General features: G+C 54.3%; 1 protein-coding gene across 1 annotated transcript; it reads left to right on the top strand.

Annotated features, from left to right (window-relative positions):
• Nucleotides 1-888: 888 nt before the first annotated feature.
• On the top strand, nt 889-23,762 carry PADI6 (peptidyl arginine deiminase 6). Its single transcript, XM_033433075.2, has 16 exons — nt 889-980; nt 1,700-1,883; nt 3,585-3,657; nt 6,538-6,602; nt 7,105-7,216; nt 8,023-8,148; nt 11,710-11,888; nt 12,135-12,238; nt 16,201-16,312; nt 17,971-18,078; nt 18,281-18,435; nt 19,146-19,302; nt 19,397-19,520; nt 20,617-20,687; nt 21,800-21,961; nt 23,126-23,762. The coding sequence occupies exons 1-16, from the start codon at nt 889-891 to the stop codon at nt 23,357-23,359; spliced, it is 2,058 nt and encodes a 685-aa protein (XP_033288966.1). The 3' UTR covers nt 23,360-23,762.
• The last annotated feature ends 687 nt before the right edge of the window (nt 23,763-24,449 follow it).

Below are 24,449 nucleotides of genomic sequence, written 5' to 3'. Positions count from 1 at the left end.
TGACACAGCTATGGTCAAGGATCCCCCTAATCACCTGGGGGGGGGGCAGCTTCCTGGACCACACCCCAGGAATTTGCAACTTTAAGAAGTCCCCAGGGCTTCCCTGGTGGCGCAGTGGTTGAGAGTCCACCTGCCGATGCAGGGGACACGGGTTCGTGCCCCGGTCTGGGAAGATCCCACATGCCACGGAGCGGCTGGGCCCGTGAGCCATGACCGCTGAGCCTGCGCGTCCGGAGTCTGTGCTCACAGCAGAAGAGGCCACAACAGTGAGAGGCCCGCGTACCGCAAAAAAAAAAAAAAAAAAAAGAAGCCCCCATCCCCGGATCATTTTTGCAACCACCAGAGTGCTGAGAACCACTGGTCCAGCACTTTGTGCCTTACCTCATCAATTTCCAAGAAACACACACCTTAGAATCCAGGCCCCAGAGCCTAGAGGTGCTGCCACGTGCCCCCCTCCTGACCACTGCCCCATGCACCCCCCTACAGATATTTGCTCCTAACAGCTTCCAGCTGAGTTAAGCCTCCAGCGCCATGGCCAGGTTGACCAGTCCCAGGCACTAGCTTCCCAGAGCCCCTCTTGCTCCCAGCTGGAGGCTGGAGACGTAGGCAGCCAGCCTCAGCCTCCGAGGGTCTGCAGGCAGTAGGTGCTTCATAAATTCGTGATGCGCGGACTCTGACCCCAGCTGCCCCTCGGCACCTCCCTTCTTCCCAGCAAACCTGCATGGAGAAAATCAGTTACACTTGGGTAGCTGCTTAACAAGGGGGCGGGCTGGAGAGGCCCTGAGCCCATAAGAGGGCAGGGCGATGGGGGAGCCCTGGGGTCATCTGAGGCGACTGTGTGAGGGCTGCTGAGCAGGTCTGGGGGTGGTCAGCTTGGAGGGCCGTGCCATGTCCTTCCAGAGCACTGTCCATCTGTCCTTGGACAGCCCTGCCCATGCCATTTGTGTGCAGGGCATGGAAATCTACTTGGATGTCAATGGGTGAGGAGCTGGGGGCGGGGCCGGGCTGGTGCCTCGTTGCCCTCCTGAGGCTGCCCTTGGGTTATGCGGGAGTTGGGGGTTACCGCCATTCTCCGTATATTACCCTGTTGTCCTGCCTCATCTCAGGGAGCCTAGTTTGGGTCTTTAAGGGCCCCCCAGTCCTGCTTCTGCCCCTCATGGGTTGTGGGGCCGTTGAAGCAAGAGCCTTGCCCCTTCTTGGTCCCCTTACGTGTGAAATGGGGGTGAGGTTGGCTCCCAGCGCAGCCGTGAGGATTGAGTGAGGGAGGCTCGCGTGAGCTGGAGCTTCGGTGGGGAGGTGACTCACGAGTCCATGTCTTCCCCAGGTCACGGCACAGACCTCCGAATGTTTTTCCCCTGTAGGGATCCCTTGTGGCTGAGACAAGTGGCTCTCCCCACCTTGGAAGTCAGGAGTTTATAAATAAGATGTATTGATAGCTTGGTAACTTCTAGAGTGTCAGTGGGAGGATGGGGTCTGGGCTGGAGCTTGTCGGAGGGGGGACATGGGGGTCCTTGGAGCAGGGCATGGTACGAGTAAGGCTGAAGTTGTGTTAGGACCCCAAAACTGCCCTGACCATAAGTTAGGGTGTCTCAGCACCTGAGAGGCTGGGGGGGGCACTCCCCTCCACACCAGCTGCACTCTAGGCCGAGAAGGTGAGGCTCTTGTGCCCCAACTTCTATCTCCTTGCCGGGCTACCTAGGTGTGCCCCGCAGCAGTGCGAGTCCTTCACCGTCGATAGCTCTCCGGGAGTCGTGGTCCAAATCTACGACACAGACCCAGTAAAGATCGGGGAGGAGGCTGCCATGAACTGGTGGCCCCTGTCACATCCCACGAACGTGCTGGTGGGGATGACATCCCCCAGCTCTGCCAACGACAAGGGCAAGGTAGGTCCTGGGGGGAAGATGAGGGGGACTCCCCCAGGAGATGGAGCTAACACGACCCCTGGGGTCTCCCTTCTAACAGCTGACGTTTCCTGAGCTCTGAGTCTATGAGAAATTCAGTGCCAAATGTTTTGCACATCTGACCTTAGTGCTTGCAGCAAACCTGTGAGGTGGGCACTCCGTGACCCCATTTTACAGACGAAGAAACTGAGGCACTGAGTGAGGGAAGTGCTCTGCCCAAGCCAGTAATCAGCTGAACAGGGTTTCAAGCTCAAGCATGTCTGTCTCCTCCGTATGTGCTTCTGACCAGGACACCAGCTTCCAAATTAGCTGCTTTTGAAGTCTGGCTTAAAAGATTTCAGCAGCAGAACTCAAATGGGCTTTTTGGCTAAGACTGATCTCCCAGCCTCTTGATGAACCTCAAGAGCTGCGCTGAGTTCAACGCTGAGCACTAGGTGTCATGAGTTGAATTTCCAGAGGCTGGCATTACCTCCTTTTACATAACAAGGAAACAGAGCTAGAGAGACCCCTGTAAACCTAAATAGCATAACTACCGTGGGACAGGTCCGGGATCTAAGCCCAAGTCCGTGCCCTTTCCCCTGGGCAGGCTGTCACCCTAACAGAGCCCCTGTGAGGGAGAGGTGCCCTTCCACCTCATAAAACAGGCTCATCAGAGTCTGAATGGTTAGTGGTGGTTCTGAGTGATTAGAACCACTTGATGCCCAGGCCACACCCTCTGCCAATCAAATCAACCTCTGGGGCTTCACAGCTCCCAGGTGACTCCAATGTGAAGCTGAGGGTGAGAACAGCTGAGGAAGCACTTTCAGGACCAGGGGACTCGTGTTGGCAGAACTTTCTGGAGGGTAGTTAGCAGAGGACTAAGCAGGGCTGACTGAGGGCAGCACACCCCTCTCTACACTGTGCGCAGGGCAGGCAACTCCCTAACAGGCAGGTGGTACACTTAGGTAAGACTGAGCATCTCACAGATAAGGGTGGAGGCTGTGATGTGGCCCAGCTGAGCCTAGAGGAGCTGAGACGTGTTCTCTGCCCAGGGCTCAGCCTCCAGCACCATTGACAGTGAGATGCTTACTCCTGGCCCCAGCTAATGGCTAGTTCCGTGGTTCGTGGTGAAGGCCTGTGGTCAAGGCCAGTGGCTGAAAGGCAGGTCTTTGTCTGAAGACTCCTCTGGAAGCAGAGCTTGGTGTGGGGCACAGGAAAGACTGTCCCGCCCCCAGTGTCCTGCTTCCTTCTGGGCAGCTTAACCCATTGGAGGCCCCACATCCTCATGACCCATCTCATGGGGCAACAGGTGGGGTCCCAGGAGGGGCAGGTAGAGTGGGGAGGATGTATCGTGTGACTTAAAGCTTGACCTCTAGAGCTGGACAGCCAAGACTGTAAATTCTATGCCACCCCTTTTTCTGGCTGAATGATTTAGTCCCTCGATCTCTCTGCCCTTGCGGGTAGAGCCCACCTGGATGGGTTGTTGTGAGGCCTCGGTGTGGAAGGGCCTGGAGGGTCACATCTTGTTATACACGGGGGTTATTACAGTACGGTGACTGTACTGGCTCACAGCAAGGCACCGGAAGCTCAGAAACTAACTCAAGACCAAGGTCAAACGGCCAGACACAGGTACATGGCTCAGGGTCCTGCTCTGGCCCCCCCGCCCTCTAATGCTCCCATGGGTGCTGGGTGCTGTCTCCACAGGTTTCGGTCTCCTATTACCAGCACAATGAGGATGTCCCCATGGCCACAGCTGTGCTCTACCTCACGAGCATTGGTGAGTGTCCTCCCAGCCCTGGAGAGGAGGGGTGGGCTTTGCAGAGGCCAGAGGAGCTGAAGGGGGCTCTCCTTGTAACGAGATGCCTCCCGTGGGTCACAGATAGGTTCACATAGTACCCGTTCCCATGGTCCCTCAAAGCTCACTGCTGACCTCATTCTCTGACCAGAACAGAGGCCATTGGCACCCCATGTGTTCACGTCATCCACCTACCTGTGTCGGGTCCTACATTCCGCTTCCTCTGTTGCAATGGATGATGTGTCTGGTCCCAAGTTAATCTTAACCATACCAGACTCTTTCCCCTCTCATTCAATAACATTCCTTCAGCAGTTCTTACTGATGTAGGAAGCCACTACCCCTCCTGCCCTCCTCTTTAGATTGTTCCAGAACAAACTATATCTATTCCCTTAATAGGAACAAGTTATCATGCCTATTCTCTCTTTTTTTTTTTTTTGCGGTATGCGGGCCTCTCACTGTTGCGGCCTCTCCTGCTGCGGAGCACAGGCTCCGGACACGCAGGCCCAGCGGCCATGGCTCACGGGTCCAGCCGCTCCGCGGCATGTGGGGTCTTCCCGGACCGGGGCACCAACCCGTGTTCCCTGCATCGGCAGGCAGACTCTCAACCACTGCACCACCAGGGAAGCCCTATGCCTATTATCTTAAGGAACCAGCTATAATGTCTGTTCTTAGACCTGATTCTATGTTGTCTTCAAACTCCACTCCCCCACCTCTCTGCAACCTTAGTTTTTCCTCACTTTCCCTTGTACCTGCTCAGACCAGACCCCTACCACCAATGCTGTCCTCATCGAACCCCTGAACACCTTCTACTGCACTCAGTTCAGTGGTCTATGCTCTTCCTCTTCCTGGACCTGTCCTCAGTGTTCACGACACTGGTGGTCCTTTCTTGAGCCATTTAGGGACCCTGCACTCGGCTTTGCGCCTCTGCAGCTGGCCTTTCCTTCTCAGATCCCTGTGCTGGATCCTTTGGCCACACCCCCCGACCCCGCCTGTCAGTGCAGTGCTGCCGGGCTCAGGCAGCCGGTCACGTGGCTCTGCACACAGCCCACAGGTGACTCGCAAAACTCTCTAGCCCAGCATCACCCATAAACTTGGGGGGTCTACTCACCAACATAGCTTCCTGAGTGTCTGACCAATGTCTCAAACCTTGTTTTGTAATAACAGGTAACATTTGTTGAATACTTTGAGTGATAGGCAGTTTTCCTATATGTCAAACCAGATCAAATTACCCTAGGAGAGTGTTTCAGAGAAAGCGATATGCAATTTTCAGATCAACATTTCTCCTTTTAATTTTATTTATCTATTTTTTTGGCCCTACCCTGCTGGCATGTGGGATCTTAGTTCCCTGACCAGGGATCAAACCGGCGCCCCTGCATGGGAAGTGTGGAGTCTGAACCAAACTTAATACACCCCAAATTGAACTGATTCCCTCTACCCCCAAGTGCCTCTTTCCTAGTAGTCTCCCACATCGTGCTACAAGCTCCATCCTTCCAGCTGGTCAGGCCCAAGCCCTTGGTGTCGCCCTTACTTTTCTCTTAGCCCGTGTTGATCATGAATCTTGTCGGTGTTGCCTTAAGTCTAGCTCGAATCCAGCCACCAGCCACTCCCAAAGCTCTCAGCCTGCTCCGAGGCATGGTCATCTCTGCCTGGGTCACTGACAGGTCCCTAGTGCGGTTCCCTCCTCCATCCTTGATCCTCTACAGGTCCAGTCTCAATTCGGCCCCCAGAGAGGCACCTCTCTAAAAGGCTATCAGATAACGTCTCTCCCAATCAAAGCCTCCTACCGCTTGCCCACCCTCAGATTAAAGCTGGCATCACCGTTACCTACACAACCTACCTCAGCTGGCCCCTACGCTACCTCTAACCCACGGCCTCTTTCTCTTCTTTTGTTCATCTTGTTCTAGGCACACTGGCCTCTCTGACCCTTGAAGTTCCCACCATGCACTTCCTATTCTAATTGCTTTTACCCCAGATACTAATACGGGTCACTCTCTTGCCTCCTGCAGGTCTCTGTTCACACTTAGAAGACTTTTCTGATCCAAAACTGAGACACCCCCTCCACCCCCTTGTTCCCTGCGGCATTTTACCATTGGACATAATATGTATTTTACTTATTTCTTCACCCCTTGCCACTGGCGCGTGTGTGCATGGGTATGCACACATACATCCTAAGATCAAAGGAGACAGGGCCTGTCCTGTGCGCTGCTGTATCCCCAGGACCTAGAACAGTACCTGCTTGGTGACGGGCTTCCTTGAGCATCCGTGCCAGGTGCTGAGTGGGCAGCAGTAAACGAGGTCTGTGCCCTTGGCCCTGACATTCCAGTTGAGAAGTAGCACGCTGAATGTCAAGAGTTATGAACAAAAATACGACCGGGGTGAAGCCACGTGGTGGTCAGCAGGGTGGGGAGTGGTGGAAGGTGGGATGTAAAGACCCAGAAGGAGCCTCTGTGGTGATGCTTGGGCAGAAGCCTAGATCCTCCAGCTCTAAAGGGGCTGGAATCGCCGTGTATTGAGCCCTGGCTGTGTCCTAGGGGGCCAAGAGCTCTCGCAGAGGCTGGGGAGGAGGGCCTTCCACGTAGGAATCACCTGGAAGAAGCCAAGAGGCACAAGTGGCCTCATGACCACAGTGGACTTGTTTTGTGGCCTCCCAGGAGGTTGGGGGAGATACAGGAGTACCTGGGCCTCTCCAGGCTTGCTCACGAGACACTGTCTGCCTCTGAGGAAATTTCTTCCAAGCCGGCAGCATGTCCCAAAGGCTGGAGGACCCTGATACCAGCCTTAGGCAGCCCTCAGGAATTACCTACAGCTCCAAGGCTGCATCCAGCTGGTCTAGACGGTTGAGGCCTCTCCCTCCTGTTGCAGAGCTCTCCCTGGACGTGGATGTCTACCGCAGTGGGCACTTCGAGACCAATGACAAGCAGGCTAAGGTGAGGCTGCCGGGGATGGGAAGCAGGCCAGGCGCCCAGGAGCCAGATCTGGCCTACAGACTCCATTTGGCCTTCATAGTGTCAAGTGGCTACAATACAAATCAGCCCTGATGACATCAATTTCTAGCTCTTTCAAAATATTAGAACGTCTGGTGGCACTAGTCTCCCATCTTAGCCTGGTCGTGTAACCAACAAGGCCGGAGGGTCAGCTGCCCGCTTCAGATGGGACATGTCTCCTCCAGTTTGCCCCAGACCCCTCCTCCCCGACACTGAGCAAAGGTAGGAAACTGGTAACCCACATCTAGATCTCCGCCTTCCTCTCAGCCCGCTTACCTGATGTTACTGTCCTGTCCCTGTAGGTACTTGAGTGGGCAAACTCTGATCTAGAGGTCCCTGTCGCCCTGGAGAAAGGCTTGACTCTGCCCCTATGTGGAGTAGCATCTGCAAAGCCAAGGACTTAACCTGGCTTCTGCCTGAACCAACATTCCTGTCTTCTTTACAGAAAAACTGGGTCTGGGGCCCCAAGGGCTGGGGTGCTATCCTTCTTGTGAACTGCAGCCCTGCTGACGCTCACCAGCTCGTGGACAGGAAGAGCAAGGTGTTCTCTACAGAGGGTGAGAACTGGCCGCTGACCAAGGACCATCACCCACTTTCCTCCCTGGGCTCTGCCTCCCCTGGGGCTTCACTGCTCCACCCCTCAGCAAACCCAGATTCCAGGCTGATGTCCCTGCTCTGGGACCATCAAGTCTCTTTTCAATGGCTTGAAAGCGTGTAACTGGGCAGAAAGGGGCCCCTTGGCAAGAACATGGGCTCTGATGTCAGGTAACAAACAGTTACTTCCTGGCCATGAACTTGAGTATGTTAACTTCCCTGGTCTTGTTTTGCCATCTGTAAAATGGGGATGATAAAACGGACATCACAGGTGGTTGAGAAGACTAAATGAAGACACACAAGGGGTAGGTGAGACCCTTCCTAAAAACCCCCTTGTAGCCTGGGGCAGGACCCTGAGTGTCCTAGCCAAAGCCCTCTTGGATCTGGTCCTGACTTGTGGTCTGGACGTAGATTCCAGGTCCCAGCAGTAGAATGGGATTTCCTGGTTCACACCAAGGCTGGGGGGGAACGCACGCTGAACTGACCATGCCAGGCCCTGTTCCAGGTGTTTGTGGGGAGCATCTACCCCTTACAACTGATGGGGTAGATGCCACCCTCACTCAGAGTGGGCCCCAGCCGTGGCAAGTTGCCTGTAGCCATATGTGCAGCAAGTAGCAGAGACAATGATGCAGGCCTAGGCCAGAGCGGGAGGCACAGGGTCCTCAGTGCTCCAGGATACAAGCCCCTCCACCACGACCCTACTGCTCCCTCCATCCCTGGAGTGCTGGCCCCCAGAAGCCCCTGAATCTTTGCCTTGTCTTTTGCTCAGAAACAAAGAATCTGTCCCAGATGATACTGAGAGTTCAGGGACCCAGCTGCATTTTAAAGAAATGCCGGGTGGTTCTCCACACCTCCAAGGAAGAGTCGGAGAAGGCAAGAGTCTACCGGCCACAAAGTGAGTGTTTCTCCACATGCCAGGGCCAGTTGTGGCCACACCTGCTCCCAGCAGGGTCCCCGTCAGAAGCCAGCTGGGGACCGAGAGCAACAGGTCAGGGTCTATTACAGCCGGACTTGTGTCCCTGGGATCTCTGGCTGCCACCTTCACCATGGAGTAAGTCTATACACGTGGGTGAGTCATTGTACCTCCAAGCCACTTTCCCCAGTGGGGGTGATGATCGTGCCTCTCCTACAGGACTTTCATAGCTGGATGAAGAGAGGTGGGCATTAGATGAAATGGTGGCTATAGCCTTGTATAGATTAATGTCTTCTCCCGAGTATTCCTGCCAGGCGAATCCATCTGTTTCTTAACCGAGACTTGGCTGTATTAGGTTTTGAGAATTCAGAGGCTGGGAGGCCAGAGTGGCAGCTATGCTAGCACATCCAGCCCAGGTACCACACAGCCCAGGTACCGTGTGGCAGGCAGGTGGCATGTCCCTGTTCTACAGATGAAAGCGGGGAGGGCTGCTGGCTTAAACAGTGGATGTGCCCAACTCCAGCAAAATACCCTTCAACAGACAAGTGTTTGGATTTCCCTAAACGGGTTCAGTATTCAGTGCCTCTCAATTAAGATTTAACTCTTTGCTACTTTCTTTAAAAGCCAAGTCTAGCTTCAGCTGGGCGACTGGGGAGCATGTGGTTTGCGGTGGGCCACCTCTGTGTCCAGCGTGGGGGAGCGTGCCGCAGCTCCCTCCTTGCCCACGTTCGGGGGCCTCAGCTCCGAGGCAGCTGTTCCCTCTCTTCTGCAGACCTAAGTCACAGCTGGATTGGAAGTGACCTGGGACTAGCAGAAAAGGCAGCCCAGGTTGTATGTGGTCCTTTGACATGTGGGCTAGAAATGAGCCTTAGAAACTGTGGCTCTAGGCCTGGTTCAGGCCATGAGGGCTGTTCTGGTCCTATGAAGCCCACTATGTCCAGGCAGCTCTGAGGTGGGCTGGGCTGGCTGGGCCTTGGACCCTGCTCAGGAGGCCAGGGATGTGTGTACCCGCCCAAGATGCCATACTTCAGGCTACCTACCTGCCTTTTGAAGTATTCAAAAATTTAGGGCAGGGCAACACAGCACACTGTGTTAACATATCCTCCAGGTGAAGCTGAGTTGAGCTGAAGTTGGAGAGCCATAGTCTAAAAGATGGAGCAAAGGAATTTAAGAAATTTCTGGAGAAATTGAAAGCCAGAGCATAAGGTTCGAGGAAAAAAAGGAAAACACTTGCATGAAAGCAGTGATCAACTATGACCAGTGCTGTTGAGTGACTAAGATGCCCAGATAAGTGGGAAAGTTGGTTTTCAAAGCTGGTCATTAGTGACCTTGATAAGAATAGTGGGGATAAAAAGAACAGTGGGGATAAACAAGAGTAGGGAGTTCCCTGGAGGTCCAGTGGCTAGGACTCAGCACTTTCACTGCGGTGGCCCAGCTTCAATCCCTGAGGGAACTAAGATCCCACAAGTTGCGCAGTGCAGCCAAAAAAAAAGAGTAAAATGGGCAGGCACAGCGAACATAGACCATGGAAGGAGTCTGCCATAAAGGGAAGTATGTGGCGGTAATAACTGGGTGGGGCATGGGGTGGGGGTGGGGAACAGTGTCTGAAGATGGTAGAACACAGCATATCCATGTGCAGATGGGATCCATCCAACGGGGTGGTGAAATAGATTCAGGAGAAAATTATAGGAATGGATACACAGTACTCAGAATATGGGCAGAGGGAGAGTTAATGGCCACAAAATAGTGTTTCCAAGTACAGCGGAGGCCCCCTCTGAGGTTTGATCATATCCTAAAAGATCTTTCTTTTAGGAAAGATCTAAAAAGATCTAGAAAGTGTGGCTTTCTCCAGCTGCTTGAATGCCAGGGTTGAGGTCTTGGTGTGGGAGCTGACGGCGTGTGCAGGGTAGTGGGTCAGGTAATGGGTCTTGGAACGTGAGGAGGGTGCAAAGGGGAGTGAGGGTGGAGGGTGGGAATCGGCCGTGTAGAAAGGTTTGGGGCTGGGATGAGACTGTAGATGAGCTGGAAAGACTGAAAGAAGAGACGCCGCATCTGTCTTGGAGGTGGTATCCGAGCCATGAGCCTTGACATTGGCGTCTAAGATGATGCAGAACTCAAGTTCATTGAAATAAGGTCGCAGAAGTGGACTGGATGGTCTGGTCTATGGTGTAAATGGTACCCAGCAGCCTAGTGGTGGAGACAAGCCAGTTCTAGAACAATCCACAGAGGATGGAAAGGGTGGTAGTCAGGTACAGCGAGGAAGGGGGCAGGTGGTATTATCTGATAGCGTGTCCCTCAAAGGGACAGGATTCTTGAGGAATGAAGAGATGGTCTAGAAGTACCATTGAAGATCAAAGGGCACCTGCCCTACCTCTAAGCCCAGGGGCACATAGAAGGTAGAAGAAAGGAGCACAGTTCAAGGGAGAGTTTCCTCTGTGCCCCGGGGCTCCTGCTCTAGAAGGAGCAAAGCCCTCAAAGCCTAGGGCAGATGGACAGACAGCCGAGTTCCAAGCAGGGGCTTGGGGAGTGGAGGTGGTGGGAGCTCAGGTAAGCTGAGCGAAGGCAGAAAGGGCCTTCTGGGTAAAGGTGACTGTGTTGTGGCTGGGCCTCCTGGCCCCCTTTGCTGTAGAGTGGGGGTGATCGTTACAGCACCTGCCCCAAAGGATGGTGAGGCCGCAAGTGAGTCCGAGCCCCGACCCCAGGTGCCGGCGTGTAGTAAGTCCACAAGAAACGTTAACTGTGCCTAAGCACAAGCGACTAGATGCGAGAGAAGGCCCCCAGCAGCTGGAGGGAGGCCAGGTGGTGGGCAGTCACTGTCCAGCCCCACAGCACAGCACGCCTCTTGCGAACCCTGGGCGGGGGCCCTGCAGGGACACAAGGGGTGTCATCTGGTGTCGCCCCCTCAAGGTCCGGCTCAGGGCAAGCGAGGACGCCTCCAGGCAGACTGGAAGCAGGAGGCTGCCTGGGTACATCCCCAGCGCTCGGGCTGTCCAGCTGGCCCTGCCACGCTCAGGCCAAGCCTGCAGCCAGCACCCCTAGCCCTTGCGACGAGGTTCTTCTGCAGAACCGCCTGCAGCCAGCCTGCGAGGCGAGCCACAGCCCCACTCGGGTGATCACTGTGTTGCAACCCAGAGCAAGAGGCCGGTGAAGCAGGCCAGGGCCCCAGTTGTGTCGGACTTTTCGGGTGAGGCTTCCAAGCCTATCTCTGTACAGCTTCTCATCTTGAAGGCTTACGATATTCTCCCCAAGGCTGGCCAAAGCGTAGGCCCACCATGAGCCTTCACCTCTCGAAGGCAGGTGTTTCTATCTGAGTCCCGGCGCCCGACAGGTCTTTGAAGAGTGAGCAACTGGCCCCCGTTTGTGAACAAACACCTGCTGTCCACTAAGCCCTAAACACCAGGAACCTAGGGGCCGAAAAGCCATCTTGGCCCCCTGCTCTCCTGGGACTCCCGGCCCGACTTCTGACCTGAGGAGCGTGCCATTGGGTGTGGTGATGGGCACCAGGCTCCTTCAGCAGCCGGTCTGTCCTTCTCTCCTTCCTAGAAGACGGCTCTAGCACCTTCGAGCTGGTGCTGGGGCCTGACCAGCACACCTACAACTTGGGCCCTGTCGAGGATGACTTGGAGGAAACCTTCTACGTTGAAGCCTTAGAGTTCCCATCCGCCAGCTTCTCGGGCTTGGTTTCCTACTCGGCCTCCCTGGTGGAAGAGTCTCAAGACCTGGTACATCCCCGGGTAGAAGAGCGGCCCTCAGAGCAGGGACTGTGGGGGAAGGGAGACCTGTCACAGCCGGGCAGAAAATGGGAGCACGGTGGGTGGAGCTAGGGTGTCACCTTCGGGTAAGAGCCTGTAGAGGGCAGGTAAGGGCCCGGAGGTGGGCTGGGCTGAGCAGCTCGAGGCCCGGTGGGGGGAGGAGGAGAAGGTGGACGGGGAACCAGGTCACCAGCAGCACCTCGTCTCACATCGCAGTCGATTCCAGAGACCGTGGTGTACAAAGACACCGTGGTGTTCCGGGTAGCTCCTTGCGTCTTTGTCTCCAGCACCCAGATGCCTCTAGAGGTATACCTGTGCAGGTAAGAAACCCTCCGGCTGCCTGGGCCGGGTCGTTTCTATAACTGGCTGGCTCTCCTGTCTGTCGGCGGGGTGGGTAAAGATGATTAGACTTCTCACCAGGAATGTGAAATCCTTCCACCTGAGGCAGCTACCCAATGCTTGTTTGGATACTTACAAGGCTAGGGCTGGAGCCGTGACCACGGCAGTCCCCCTCTGGTCTTAAGGGGAGACAGACAAACAGCATGGCTTCAGGTAGGATCCAGGGCTATAAAGCCAGGTAAAAGGGTGGAGGGGTAAGAATGAGATTGTTATAGGGACAGCAGGGAAGCCTGCAGAACCAGGAGAGAGCAGGCAGGAGGAGGGGGAGGGGCGACAGGGCAAGGTGAGCAGGGCCTCAGCGTATTAGGGCGTAGCCTCCGGGACTGTAATGGACCCCCAGACAGTGGTTTAAAGTCAACTTTCTCCCACCTAGACGCCCACAGTGGCAGTCAGGGGCCCTGGTTCCTTTCAGGCTGTGATAATGCTTTCCCCTGGGGCGGCAGCTTCATCTTTATGATGGAGGCTGAGCACAGGCACTTCTGAGGCCCGGCCCCTAGGAAACGGGAAGAGCCAAAGTCCGGGCAAAGCCACCCATTTGTCGCTGCTGGAGTCTGGAAGGCTCCTGAATTGCTCTGCTCACGTGCCAATGGCCTGAAGAGGCGCAGGCCACACCTAATGGCAGGGAGGCCAGGAACGATCTCTAGCTATGCGGCTGGAGGAGGGGAGAAAAGACTCTGGCAGGTAAAACCCGTGGGAAACCATCCAGGGTTCTGCACAACCACTCCGGCCACGTGGAAAACCAGAGGTACAAATAAAAGGAACCAGTTCAGCCATTGCGATCACATGGGCCAGACGCAGCCATGGCTCGGGCCGGGGCGGTGGGAGCGCAGTGGTTAGATTCAGGATTGCTTGGAAGGTAGGCTCCCCCGCCCCCAAGTTAGCTGAGGGATGGGATGCAAAGAAACAGGAGTGTGTCCCCTGGGTTTGGGGTATGCAACGAGATGAATGGTGGTGTCCCTGCCTGGGAGGGGGGGGTCAATTCGTGCTTTGGCTCTAGATACATAAAGCTAGAGACACCCGTTAAGTTTCTAAGTGTCTGGAGCTCAAGGGAAGGTCTGGCAGCTGGAGATGGGGGGGCCCTGGCACGTTGTGGGTATTCAGAGCCACAGGCCTAGCTGAGCTCAGAGGAGGAGGGAATATATTGGGAAGATGCCTGAGAAGTGAGCTCTAGAGCCGTCGAACCCTCGGCTCCAGACAAGAACCTAGCAAAGGAGCCTGAGAAGGAAGAAGTTCAGATGAAAACCAGGAGAGTGGAGACCCAGAGGTGAAGGGAGGGTGATACCTGGTAAGAGGCCAACCATGGGAAATTCCGAGGAGAATAAAGTGCCCACTGGGTTTGGCAAGATGGAGGCCACTGTGCAGAGCGTGATCCCAAGTGGTGGGTTTGAAAGTGCGGTGGGTTCACAATTGCGTCGAAGGAATGAATGGGAGGGGAGTACTCTGCAAAACGCCAGAGAAGTGGTCTGAAGGGGATTTGGGAAAGGGAAGGCTGTTTCTTAAGGGAGGCAAAGAATAATGCTAATGGATGTGATCCAGCAGAGAAGGGGGAAACTTGGTGGGGAAAAAGCAAACAGGTCACACTGGCCTTAATAGATAGGACAGCTCACCCACTTTGTAGGAGCAAATTGACTAGAGGAACTGTTAGTGGTAGGATGCTGTCTGGTGCTAAGGACCTGTTGAGGTTGCCAACTTAGAGAACCGTCACTGTGGTTTTTCTCCAACTATTTTTGGTAACAAGCTCTAGGGAAGAAGAAATGTAGAACTGAATCTAAGCAGGGTTGTAGTTTTGCCAGGCAGATAAGGCCAAGGGGAAGGATAAGGCTATAATTATTATGATGCATCACAGACTCAAAGTTAGATAAGGAGAAAAGAAAAGACATGGGGTAATGGGAATAAAAGCAGTTGAGGGCCAGGCATCACAGTGATATCAAGCTGCTGGCCCAGGGACCAAAGTGAGCAGGGAAGATGGAGGTGATGGAACTGGACAGTTGATCTTGGAGGTGGTGAGACCATTAGGATGGGAGGGTAGAAATAAGACCTTGTCAAGTCAAGGATCTGAAGAGGTCACGGTGGCCTGGCTGTAGCACCTCATGGCAAGGAGTACGTCCATCCCTCCTCCAGACTCAGTGGAGGGAAGGAAGAAAAATAGCTCTTCCACGGGAGGGCTGCTAGGAAGTTGGGTCCACAGAGGAATGCCAGGCTTCAGAATGAGAAGGTAAAAGGGAAGAGCTTGAGGGATTTTGCTGACAACTGATATCCAGGTATAAGATCTTTCTTGTCTTTTGTATCTGAAGACAGAAGTTCACTCACAGGAGGCATCTATTGAGACTCTGATCTTCTAAGACTCTCCCATAAGGGTGGTATTCAGGCACGGCTTGATCCAGCTTTGCCACAGATGGTGTACAAGACTGGGGCTACACTTCCTCCCCCAGCACACATCTCAGACTGTTTCAGACCTTATCAGGCTGGCCAGTTCCCTGCAGTCTTGTCTGCGTGGAATCGAAAAATAGGTTCTTTGGAACAGTAGCATGGAATAGCAATTCAAGTTTTGGACCTGGATTAGAATCCAAATTTTTTACACTTCCCAATGGTGACCTTGCTAGCATTCAACTCATAAGGACCTGTTGGTAAAATGATCTCAACGTCAGCCCCAAACATCACTGTTTCTCTCCAACAAGGAATGGATGTGCACTGTGGACCTGTAAGCCTGGTGCTATACATGATGGCACTAAGACCTCAGGGCTCAAGACCCACCCCTGCCAACCATATGAATATGACAGCCTTGCTGGCCATCTCAAGGGGGCACTAGGCTTCTTGGCTTCTCGGGAGAAAAGTACAGCCCCCTTGCGGCGAGAGGAGTCAGCCCTCTGGGTAGATCAAGGCAGGAGAGCCTGGGGGCATTTCCTAGATCACTGGGGCAGGGAGTGGAATGTGACCGCAGAGTAGGGACAAGTAGGGTCTTAGGACACGAGAGCGGAGACTGACACTAGTAATTTTTAAAAATTTTTTATTGGAGTATAGTTGATCTACAATTTTGTGTTAGTTTTAGGTGTACAGCAAAGTGATTCAGTTATACATATATCCATTCTTTTCTAGATTCTTTTCCCGTATAGGTTATTACAGAATGTTGAGTAGAGTTCTCTGTGCTATACAGTAGGTCTTCATTATTTATTTTATTTATAGTAACATGTATATGTCAATCCCAATTTATCCCTCCTCCCCTTTCCCCCCTGGTAACCGTAAGTTTGTTTTCTACAACCGTTGACTCTACTTCTGTTTTGTAAATAAGCTCATCTGTACCCTTTTTTTTTGAGTCCACATATAAGCGATATCACATGATATTTGTCTTTCTGTGCCTGACTTACTTCACTCAGTATGACAATCTCTAGGTCCATCCATGTTGCTGCAAATGGCATTATTTCATTCTTTTTATGGCTGAGTAATATTCCATTGTATATATGTACCACATCTCCTTTAACCATTCGTCTGCTGATGGACATTTAGGCTGCTTCCATGACCTGGCTATTGTAAATAGTGCTGCAATGAACATTGGGGTGCATGTATCTTTTTGGATTATGATCATAATTATGACCCATAATCATGGGTCATATGGTAGTTCCGTTTTTAGCTTTTTAAGGAGACACTAGCAATTCTTGACCTGACTTTGCCATGAGCTAAACCAAGTGATTCCGGGCAAGGCACACCCTGAGCTTACCAATTGGTGCTCCATGAAGTGGGGGGACAGCAGCTCTGCTTACCTCACGGGCAGGGGCATCATCTCTCCTGACCAGGAGGAGGTTCCCCCTTCCCCTGTGACAGAGAGGTCATGACCAGCTGGGGAGCCTTGGAGGCCTTCCTAGAGCCGGCTTATTTCCCGTGGCAGAGAGCTGCAGGTCCAGGGCTTCGTGAACACAGTGATGGAGCTAAGCGAGAGGAGTAACATCCAGGTGGCATCTGTCTACGAGGACCCCAACCGCCTGGGCAGGTGGCTCCAGGTAACCCCCCACCTGTGGGGGAGGGGTGGGGGAGACACCATGTGCGGCACATACAACAAACTTCACCAGCTTCTGTTCAGCCTTCCAGCAGAGCTAAGACTAACCAGGGGCGGCTTTGTTCTTAGGAGGTCAGTGGTGGCTGAGATGAAATGACTTGCCCAAGTCCTAGCCACTAAGGGGTAACGCTTAGAGTCCCACCTCCTCCCATTCCAAAACGTACGCATTCGAGACCACAGAACACCTAACCCTAAGGCCCAGGTGTCTGAGGGGCTGATGCCTCCAGCTACAGGCTGGCAGGCCCGGGGCACTGCCCCAGGGTCCAGCTTGACCCTGGCTGAGCAGGAAGTGTCAAGCCCAGTCTTTTGAGGTCTGGTCTGTAGTCACAAATGACGAGGACCTAAGTAGTAGCGATGAATGAGAAAGGGGCCGACTTCTGCCCTTGATCTTGCCGTGATAGAACTCTAAGTACCATGAAAGCAAGAAAATGATATGATCTAGTGAGTTACTAGATTTACCTCGGCGCTTTGCGTGGTCAGGAACGTCTTTAAACGTGGGAGGCAAGGAGCTGGCCGTGCAAAGATTGGGGTTGGGGGTGGACTAGAAGTAGGAGCCCTTCAGGCACAGAAACAGCCGACTGAAGATCTACCACGTGAGGAACAGAAAAGCCGGTGTGGCCAGATCAGAGTGAACTACCGCCAGAGGTAGGTAAGAGCTAAATTATCTATCGGGGACCTTTTATACAAAGGTAAGGAAGAGAAGAAACCAATCCCAAGCAAGACGAGGGGAGTTCCCTGGCAGTCCAGTGGTTAAGACTCTGTGCTCTCACCACCAAGGGCCCGGGTTCGATCCCTGATTGGGGAACTAAAAGCCTGCGAGCTGCACTGGTGCAGCAAAAACAAAACCAAACAAGATGACGTTGAATGGTATGAATCAGGGGAGTTGAACGTTCTGAATTAGGTTTTCTGTTTTTTTTTTTTTTTTTCGGTACGCGGGCCTCTCACTGTTGTGGCCTCTCCCGTTGCGGAGCACAGGCTCCGGACGCACAGGCTCAGCGGCCATGGCTCACGGGCCCAGCCGCTCCGCGACATGTGGAATCTTCCCGGATCGGGGCAGGAACCCGCATCCCCTGCATCGGCAGGCGGACTCTCAACCACTGCGCCACCCGGGAAGCCCCTGACTTAGGTTTTAAAAAGACCCTCTGGCTGAGAAATAGAGCGCCAGCCTTAGGAAGGGGCAGGAATAGAAGAGATGCTGATTGGAGGGCCTGACAGTCACATGGGGAAGAGGTGGTCTTCCCCAGGTGGCTTCCCCTGAATAGTACCAGAGAGGAGTCCACTCGGAACATATTTTGGAAATAAAGCCAACAAGGCTTGTTCATGGATTCGGTGCAGGGGACGAGTGGAGGAAGAATCTTAGGTGACTCATCAGGTTTTAAACCTGATGAACAGAAGGACGGGCCAGGGAAAATCCCCAAGAAGCAGGGGATGCCTGCGCAGGGTTTTGAGGGCTGAACAGGAGGTGGCAGGAAGAAGGGGGTTCTCCCTGTACCTGCTCTCTGGAGGCGGCCCGTGTACAGGGAGCACTTGTGGCTGGAAAACTGGATGCGGGAAAGCAGCTGATGGAGAGAAACTCACAACTCGTTTCCCTGTGTCCTCCAGGATGAGATGGCCTTCTGCTATACCCAGGCTCCCCACAAGACTATTTCGTTGGTCCTCGACACCCCTCGGCTCCCCAAGCTCGACGATTTCCCCATGAAATACTCACTGGTGGGGGCTCGGTTTGACTGATCTGAACTTGGTCCAACCTCTCAGGCCTGGTGCCTGCTGGAAGTGATGGGTGCCAGGGGAGAGGGCCCAGGTGGCCTCTGGGGGAAGGGGGTGTGGGAATCTACTGAGTCTGGAATGGGGTAAGACTGAGGCTTAACGCCTGTCCCTCCTAACACCCTGCCCCTGCTGGGTCTCCTTCCAGAGCCCTGGGGTTGGCTACATGACCCAACGCACCCAGGACCATACGGTGGCCAGCATAGATTCCATTGGGAACTTGATGGTGTCCCCACCTGTCAAGGCCCAAGGGAAAGAATACCCTCTAGGCAGGATCCTCATTGGCAGCAGCTTTTACCCCAGGTGAGGCAAGAGGCCAGGTAGTGGCCAGATGCCTTAAAACCAAAGGGAGGGACTCCTGTAGTTCACCTGGACCCACCTGATTCCCAGAGGACTCAGCAGGTCATCTGTTCTGTACCTTAAACCGTCAAGTCAGGACCTCTGAGTCTTTGATTCATGTAGGAGACTAGAGGTAGAAAAAGCAGGCAAACCACTCATTGAGTGGTGATTCCAGGGTTTAAATTGAAGCATGCTAAATTTGGTTGGCCTATTGACCCAACATGATGTTGCTGCCACAAGACGTGTGGCTAGATTTCTCGGTGGCCGCTCATCTAAATCCAGGAAATACTTGTGTCCCAGGGTTCAGTCTTTATCCAGAATCCACTGGCTCAGTCCTGAGTTGAGCCAGAGTAAAGGATTCTTTTTAAAATTTCTATGGAGGTATAGTTGACTTCCAATGTGGTGTTAATTTCTGCTGTACAAAGTGACTCAGTTATACTTGTCTACATATTCTTTTTCACAGTCTTTTCCATTATGATTTCTCACAAGGTATTGAATATAGTTCCCTGTGCTCTACAGTGGTAAGGGATCCTTCATAACCACCCCACGCCCCTATGGACCAGCCAATGGGTAGAGCAGCCAGGTACCCGAAGGTAGCCTGGCACTCACCGAGTTGTTGGCAGCCCACCTGGGCCATGCCAGCTCACGGGCTGTTCTTTCCATCTTCCCTTTAGCAAGGACTGCCGGAACCTGAGCAAGACCCTCCGGGACTTCCTCTACGCCCAGCAGGTCCAGGCCCCAGTGGAACTCTTCTCCGACTGGCTGATGACTGGCCATGGCTATGAGTTCATGTGCTTCATCCCCACACAGTACAAGGTGGAGGACAAAAAGGTCTGTGTTGGGGGCTGGAGAGGATGTCTCCCACCCTCTTTCAGAGACTTGGGGAAGGGAAGCTAGAATCTGACCCTAGTTCTTTGATTCCCAGGACTTCTGGCTGCTCCTGGCCAGCCCCAGCTCCTGCTACAAACTGTTCAAGGAGAAACAGAAGGAGGGCTATGGAGACGCACGTCTGTTTGAAGGGATTAGAAAAGATCAGCTCCTTTCTAATGGTAAGGGGACCCCCCCGCCTCCGCAGTAGAGGGCAGCTCCTTGGTCCCAGATGTCCTTTCTAGAGAACCATTTCTACTTGGTTCCTCCTGATAGAAAAGGATCCTAGGGAAGCATAAAAGCATGAAATGTACCATATTAGAACATCTTGTTCTCTTTCAGGGTAATTCTGGTGGTACTAGGACAGGACAGGCAGATCAGCCAGGAATTCGGGGGTGGCTGAGAGGCTGCCAGGATATATGCAAAGGGGAACTTAACACATGGACGGCTCCACGCGGTGGGGGACAGACCAGATGCTACCAACACTGGTGTCTGGATGTCTTCGGGGAAGGTTGGGTTAAGTACCTGGGTGTTGGGACTTCAGGGTCTCCTGGTCACCCTGCAGGAAGACGTAAGTGGACAAGCAGAGATTGTGGGGCCTGGTGCCACAGCAGTTCTGTTCTAAACCTTCTGGAAACCTAGAAAGGGAGTGTGGGGGAGGGGGTGAAGTTCTCAACGTGTGGCCTGAGGACCACCAGCTTCAGCATCACCTGGGAGCTTGTGAGAAATGCAGAATTTCAGATCAAATTTTGAGGTGGGGCCCAGGATCTCATGGTTCTAGGAGGGCGTATGGAAGGCGACCTTGAGTATGAGCCACCTGTCACACACCAAAGACCTTGTGTTATCTCAGCTGATGGCCAAGTGGAGCAACTGAAGAACAAAGTTAAATAACCTGGGCAAGATCATACGTGGCAGGTAGCCAGGCTGTACACAGAAGGCGTGGAGGCGCCCAGGTGAGTGGGGGCCGATAGCACTTGCTCACCTGGTCCAGGCTGCCCGCCTCAGACCCGATCCCAGGCTCCTCCCCTCCGACCTGGGACCGAGTGGCCGGTTGTGGCAGTGGAAGTCGTCCTGCGCTTTCATGGACCCTGCTGAGTCCCCACATGTGACGTTTGACCTAGAATGGGTCCCTGGAGGCCAGTCAGGCCACCCACCGTCGTCACTGGCCAGAGAATATACCCAGTCATCTGTGACCAGGACTGGAGTCTGCCCAGCCCTGGACCACATGGCCCGCCCCCCTGGCCCACAGGCCTGCCCGCCCTCTCCTCCTTCCTACAGGGAGGGAGGCCAATACCATCAATCAACTTCTGGCTGATGAAAACATGAGGAAGCAGAACGCCTATGTGGAGGTAGGGGCCCAGGATTGGGGACCTTCTCCAAAAGGCAGGGGGAGGCAGGGACCGCCTTGGCAATGGGTCTCTAACTGAGCAATAACTATGACCAAGCATCACACATGATACCTTACTCTAATCCTCAAAATAACCCTATGAAGTAAACCCACCTTGTCTATGAGGATAGCAAGGCTCAGAAGAAAGCCACCAGCCTGAGCCGATGAACTGGGGAACCAGGTTTGAACCCCAAGTCACCTAGTGTTGGACCCGAAGACAGTGCTGTAGCTCAACCTCCCGACAGAAGACCTCCCCGACCCTGGCTTCTCTAGGAAGCTCTGGGCACCAGGGAACACACCAGGGCCTTCTCAACACTTCTGGATGAAGCGGCCCTTCAGCTCAGAGTCAGAATCACCCAGCACCTCAGGTCCCTTAAAATGTGAATCACAGGCTGTGAGAAGCAGATTTTCCAGAAATTAAATACCTTCTAGCGGGGAAGCCACGGCCTGGAGAAAGGACGAAAGCCTTAAGCAAGGTCCAAGGTCACCCGTCAGCACAAAATCGCTTGGTCCGCTGAGTCCTTATGGCTCCGGGCCAAGGCAAGCTCTGTGCCCTGACATTTGCTGAAACAGGGGAGGCCTCCGGGCACAGCAGGGTGGGCAGCAGCCAGGTGGGGGTCCAAACAGCATCTCTGAGCCCTGGTGACATGCACCGTGGGTGTGAGGTCATGAGCCCTATGTCAAGACCTAGGAGATGATCAGGCATTGGGTATTAGCTGGTCTGGGCAGGGAAGTGCCCCGGGAGTCCACTGCTGGTGTCCCTTCCTAAGGATGGGAGCAAGTGCCTGGCTTTGAGGACCTATTCTTGCCCTTGCCCAGGTCCCCCACTCTGGCCAGGACTGAGGGCTAAGGGGCCCCATGCTACTGCAGAATTAGGACTAGGGGCTGCCCTGGCGCTGATGAGCTGAGGGATCCCGGCCTCTCGAGACCAGGCCTTTGCTCTGAGCCCCGACTTCAGAGCGCCGGCCCCCCGCCCTGCATGGCTCCCCGCCTGCAGTCAGTGCCGAGGAGATGCAGCTGCTTCGGGCTGGCAGCCGGTACCCGACAAACTCGCTGCCCTTTCCCGCCCCGCAGAAGTGCATCGACCTGAACCGCAGTATCCTGAAAAGGGAGCTGGGCCTGGAGGAGCAGGACATCATCGACATCCCACAGCTCTTCTGCCTGGAGCATATCGCCAACATCCCCTCCAGCGAGCAGACCGAGAAACTCTACGCGAGGCCCTACTTCCCTGACCTGGTGAGGGGCGCAGGGTGCTGGCTGGGTATCCCCGGGCTGGGGCTGGGGGCAGTCTGGCCGACTCTGGCCAGTCTCTTGACAGACACGGTGCTAGACTACGGAGGCGGGGCCCAGCAGACAGTGGCGCCTGAGAGGAAGAGAGGTGAAAGCCCTTCTCTCCCCCAGTTAGAGAAGACCCCTCCAGGGAGCAGGTGGGCGGGGGCCCAGGCTGGACGACTTGCCAAACAGGGACCAACTTCAAGGGCCCACCTCACAGACGGGGACGCTGGGCTCCACCAGAGTGGAGGGGGTAAAGCTGTCTGCTGGCCATGAGACCATGGGCAAGCTCCCTGAGCCCATGAGACCATGGGCTCAGCTTCCTGTCCATGTATCTGGGCAGCACCCTATTTAGAACAGGAATTGGGAATTTGGGGGTGTGGGTATATGCGAGACCCCTGCTAAGGCCAAGCCTTCCAACCGTGGCCTACATCTGACCTTTCTCTCACCACTGTGCCCCATCACGTAGGTGCTTAGAATGAATTGAGACACTTGGGCTCATCAATTCCTTAAACACTTGCAGGCCTCTTCTCTGAACCCCAGGGACACAGGCCCTGCATTCAATCGCATAGGGTTCTTTTTTACAAGACCAGTGAGGCCCTCTGGGCATGCAGTAGGAGGCTACATAGGCCCTGGGAGTAGGGAGGTATGGGTAATGGTGGGAGAAGCTGCTTCTGAGGAAGAGATGCCAGAATTAAGACGTGAAAAATGGACAGAAGTCCAATGGCAAAGCCGGGCGTAGAGAGCATTCCAGTAGAGGTAGGCAAGATTATGGCACAAACAAGACCAGAAGGCCAGGACAAGAGAAATGCAGTAGAGGACGCAACAGGGAAGTTGGCAGACCTCAGCTGGGCAAGATTTTGGTTTTGCTATTGAGAAATATATCAGGAGTCATTGGAGGGTTAAGCAGAGTGGGGTGGAGTTTGCTCGGATGGATTGGCGATGTCTGTCTGAGCACAGGCTTGGAGAAGGGGTACCCTGTGCTTGTCTTTCCTGGTCTAGCCCAGCCACAGAGGCAGCTGGGTTTTCCCTTGCAATAAGCCCAGTGGCCTTCCTTCCTTAGAAGAGGGACAGGGGCCTTTCTTCCACGGCTCTGACCCCTGTTCATCCTAACTGCCTCTCTGACAGCTGCAGATGATCGTGATGGGCCAGAACCTGGGCATCCCCAAGCCTTTTGGGCCCCAGATCAATGGTACCTGCTGCCTGGAGGAAAAGATCCGCCAGTTGCTAGAGCCCCTGGGATTCCAGTGCACCTTCATTAATGACTTTGACTGCTACCTGACTGAAATCGGAGACTTCTGCTCCTGTGCCAACATCCGCCGGGTGCCCTTTGCCTTCAAATGGTGGAGGATGGTGCCCTAGACCCACCTTAGCGCTGCCAGCCCTGCCCCAGCATGAATGGCCCACTATCACCACTCAACAGTGTCTGACCCTTGCCCTGCTCAGGGGCCTGGAGTCAGGGTACTACACCCCTTACTCACCCTGTCCACCCCCGTCCCTCAGCATTCAGTGGGGTGGCAATACTGGCAGCTTGAGCCCCTTGGAAAAAGATGGAAAATGGTCACTGAGAAGTTCCTGAATGTCCATTAAAGCTCTAGTTGTTCTCACTGCATTTTGGCCACGGCCTCCTCATTTCAGGGCAGGGGGTAATGGCTAAGGATGGAAAGCGGAGCAGCTGGGACACCTGTGGTCAGGCTGTCCCACTGGGAAGGGCAGGGGACCAGGCTACCATGGAGTTGCTGTCCCTCGTCTTCAAGGTCTTTGCGTGTAGTGGGAAGTGGTTGGGCTCCGATCACGCAAATTCTTCTCCAGTTCAAGCATCTGATGAGCTGGACGTGGGTGCTTGAGCTGAACGTGACAGACTCTAGGCTTGGGGAAGGGAGAGGACTCCCCCTCGGCCTGGTAGGAGCTGCAGGAGGCCAGGCCCGAAGAAGAGTGACCCCCGTGCCTTGTGGACAGCGGGCATCAGCAGGGAGAGGCTCTAGTCTCCTTGGTCAGCAGGTATAAGACTCTGAAGGCCAAGCTGCGACAGGCAGGCCTGCATGGACCCTTGTTAAGCCCGAAGTGTCCAGGGGAGAGGAAACGAACACCCACTCTAGGACCCAAAGCTGCCTATGGCCTATCAATCATCTCTGCCCACCCCTACGTTTATGGCACAAAAATGCTACGAAGTCAAATGATCCTGAGGTTTAACCACAGCTGCTCCCACCCTGCCCCTCCTCCTGCCGACGGGAAGCTCCAAGCAGTCCAGGTACGTGGAACGGGGCAGTGCCTATGGGAGGGGCTGATCTGATGACATAAAGCAGCCGGCATCCCAGAGGCTCCACAAACTGGACCGGTGTCGGCATGCTGGTGGCTGGTGACCTGGAGCAAAGGCTGTCAACTTGGGTAGAATAGAGAAGGCCTGGGGCCTCTGAACCCACGACTGGCTGCTTGGTGCCCCCCGGTGGAC

Source organism: Orcinus orca, chromosome 1 (assembly GCF_937001465.1).
Source record: "Orcinus orca chromosome 1, mOrcOrc1.1, whole genome shotgun sequence".
In the NCBI taxonomy this organism is placed as follows: Eukaryota; Metazoa; Chordata; class Mammalia; order Artiodactyla; family Delphinidae; genus Orcinus; species Orcinus orca.
Note: the sequence above shows the minus strand (reverse complement) of the source record. Positions and strands in the feature narration are given on the sequence as shown.

Coding starts and splice junctions, on each gene's coding strand:
- PADI6 (XM_033433075.2), top strand. CDS start 889: ATGTCCTTCCAGAGCACTGTCCATCTGTCCTTGGACAGCCCTGCCCAT. Junction 6,603..7,104: donor CCAATGACAAGCAGGCTAAG/GTGAGGCTGCCG, acceptor TCTTCTTTACAG/AAAAACTGGGTCTGGGGCCC. Junction 21,962..23,125: donor GGCCCTACTTCCCTGACCTG/GTGAGGGGCGCA, acceptor CCTCTCTGACAG/CTGCAGATGATCGTGATGGG.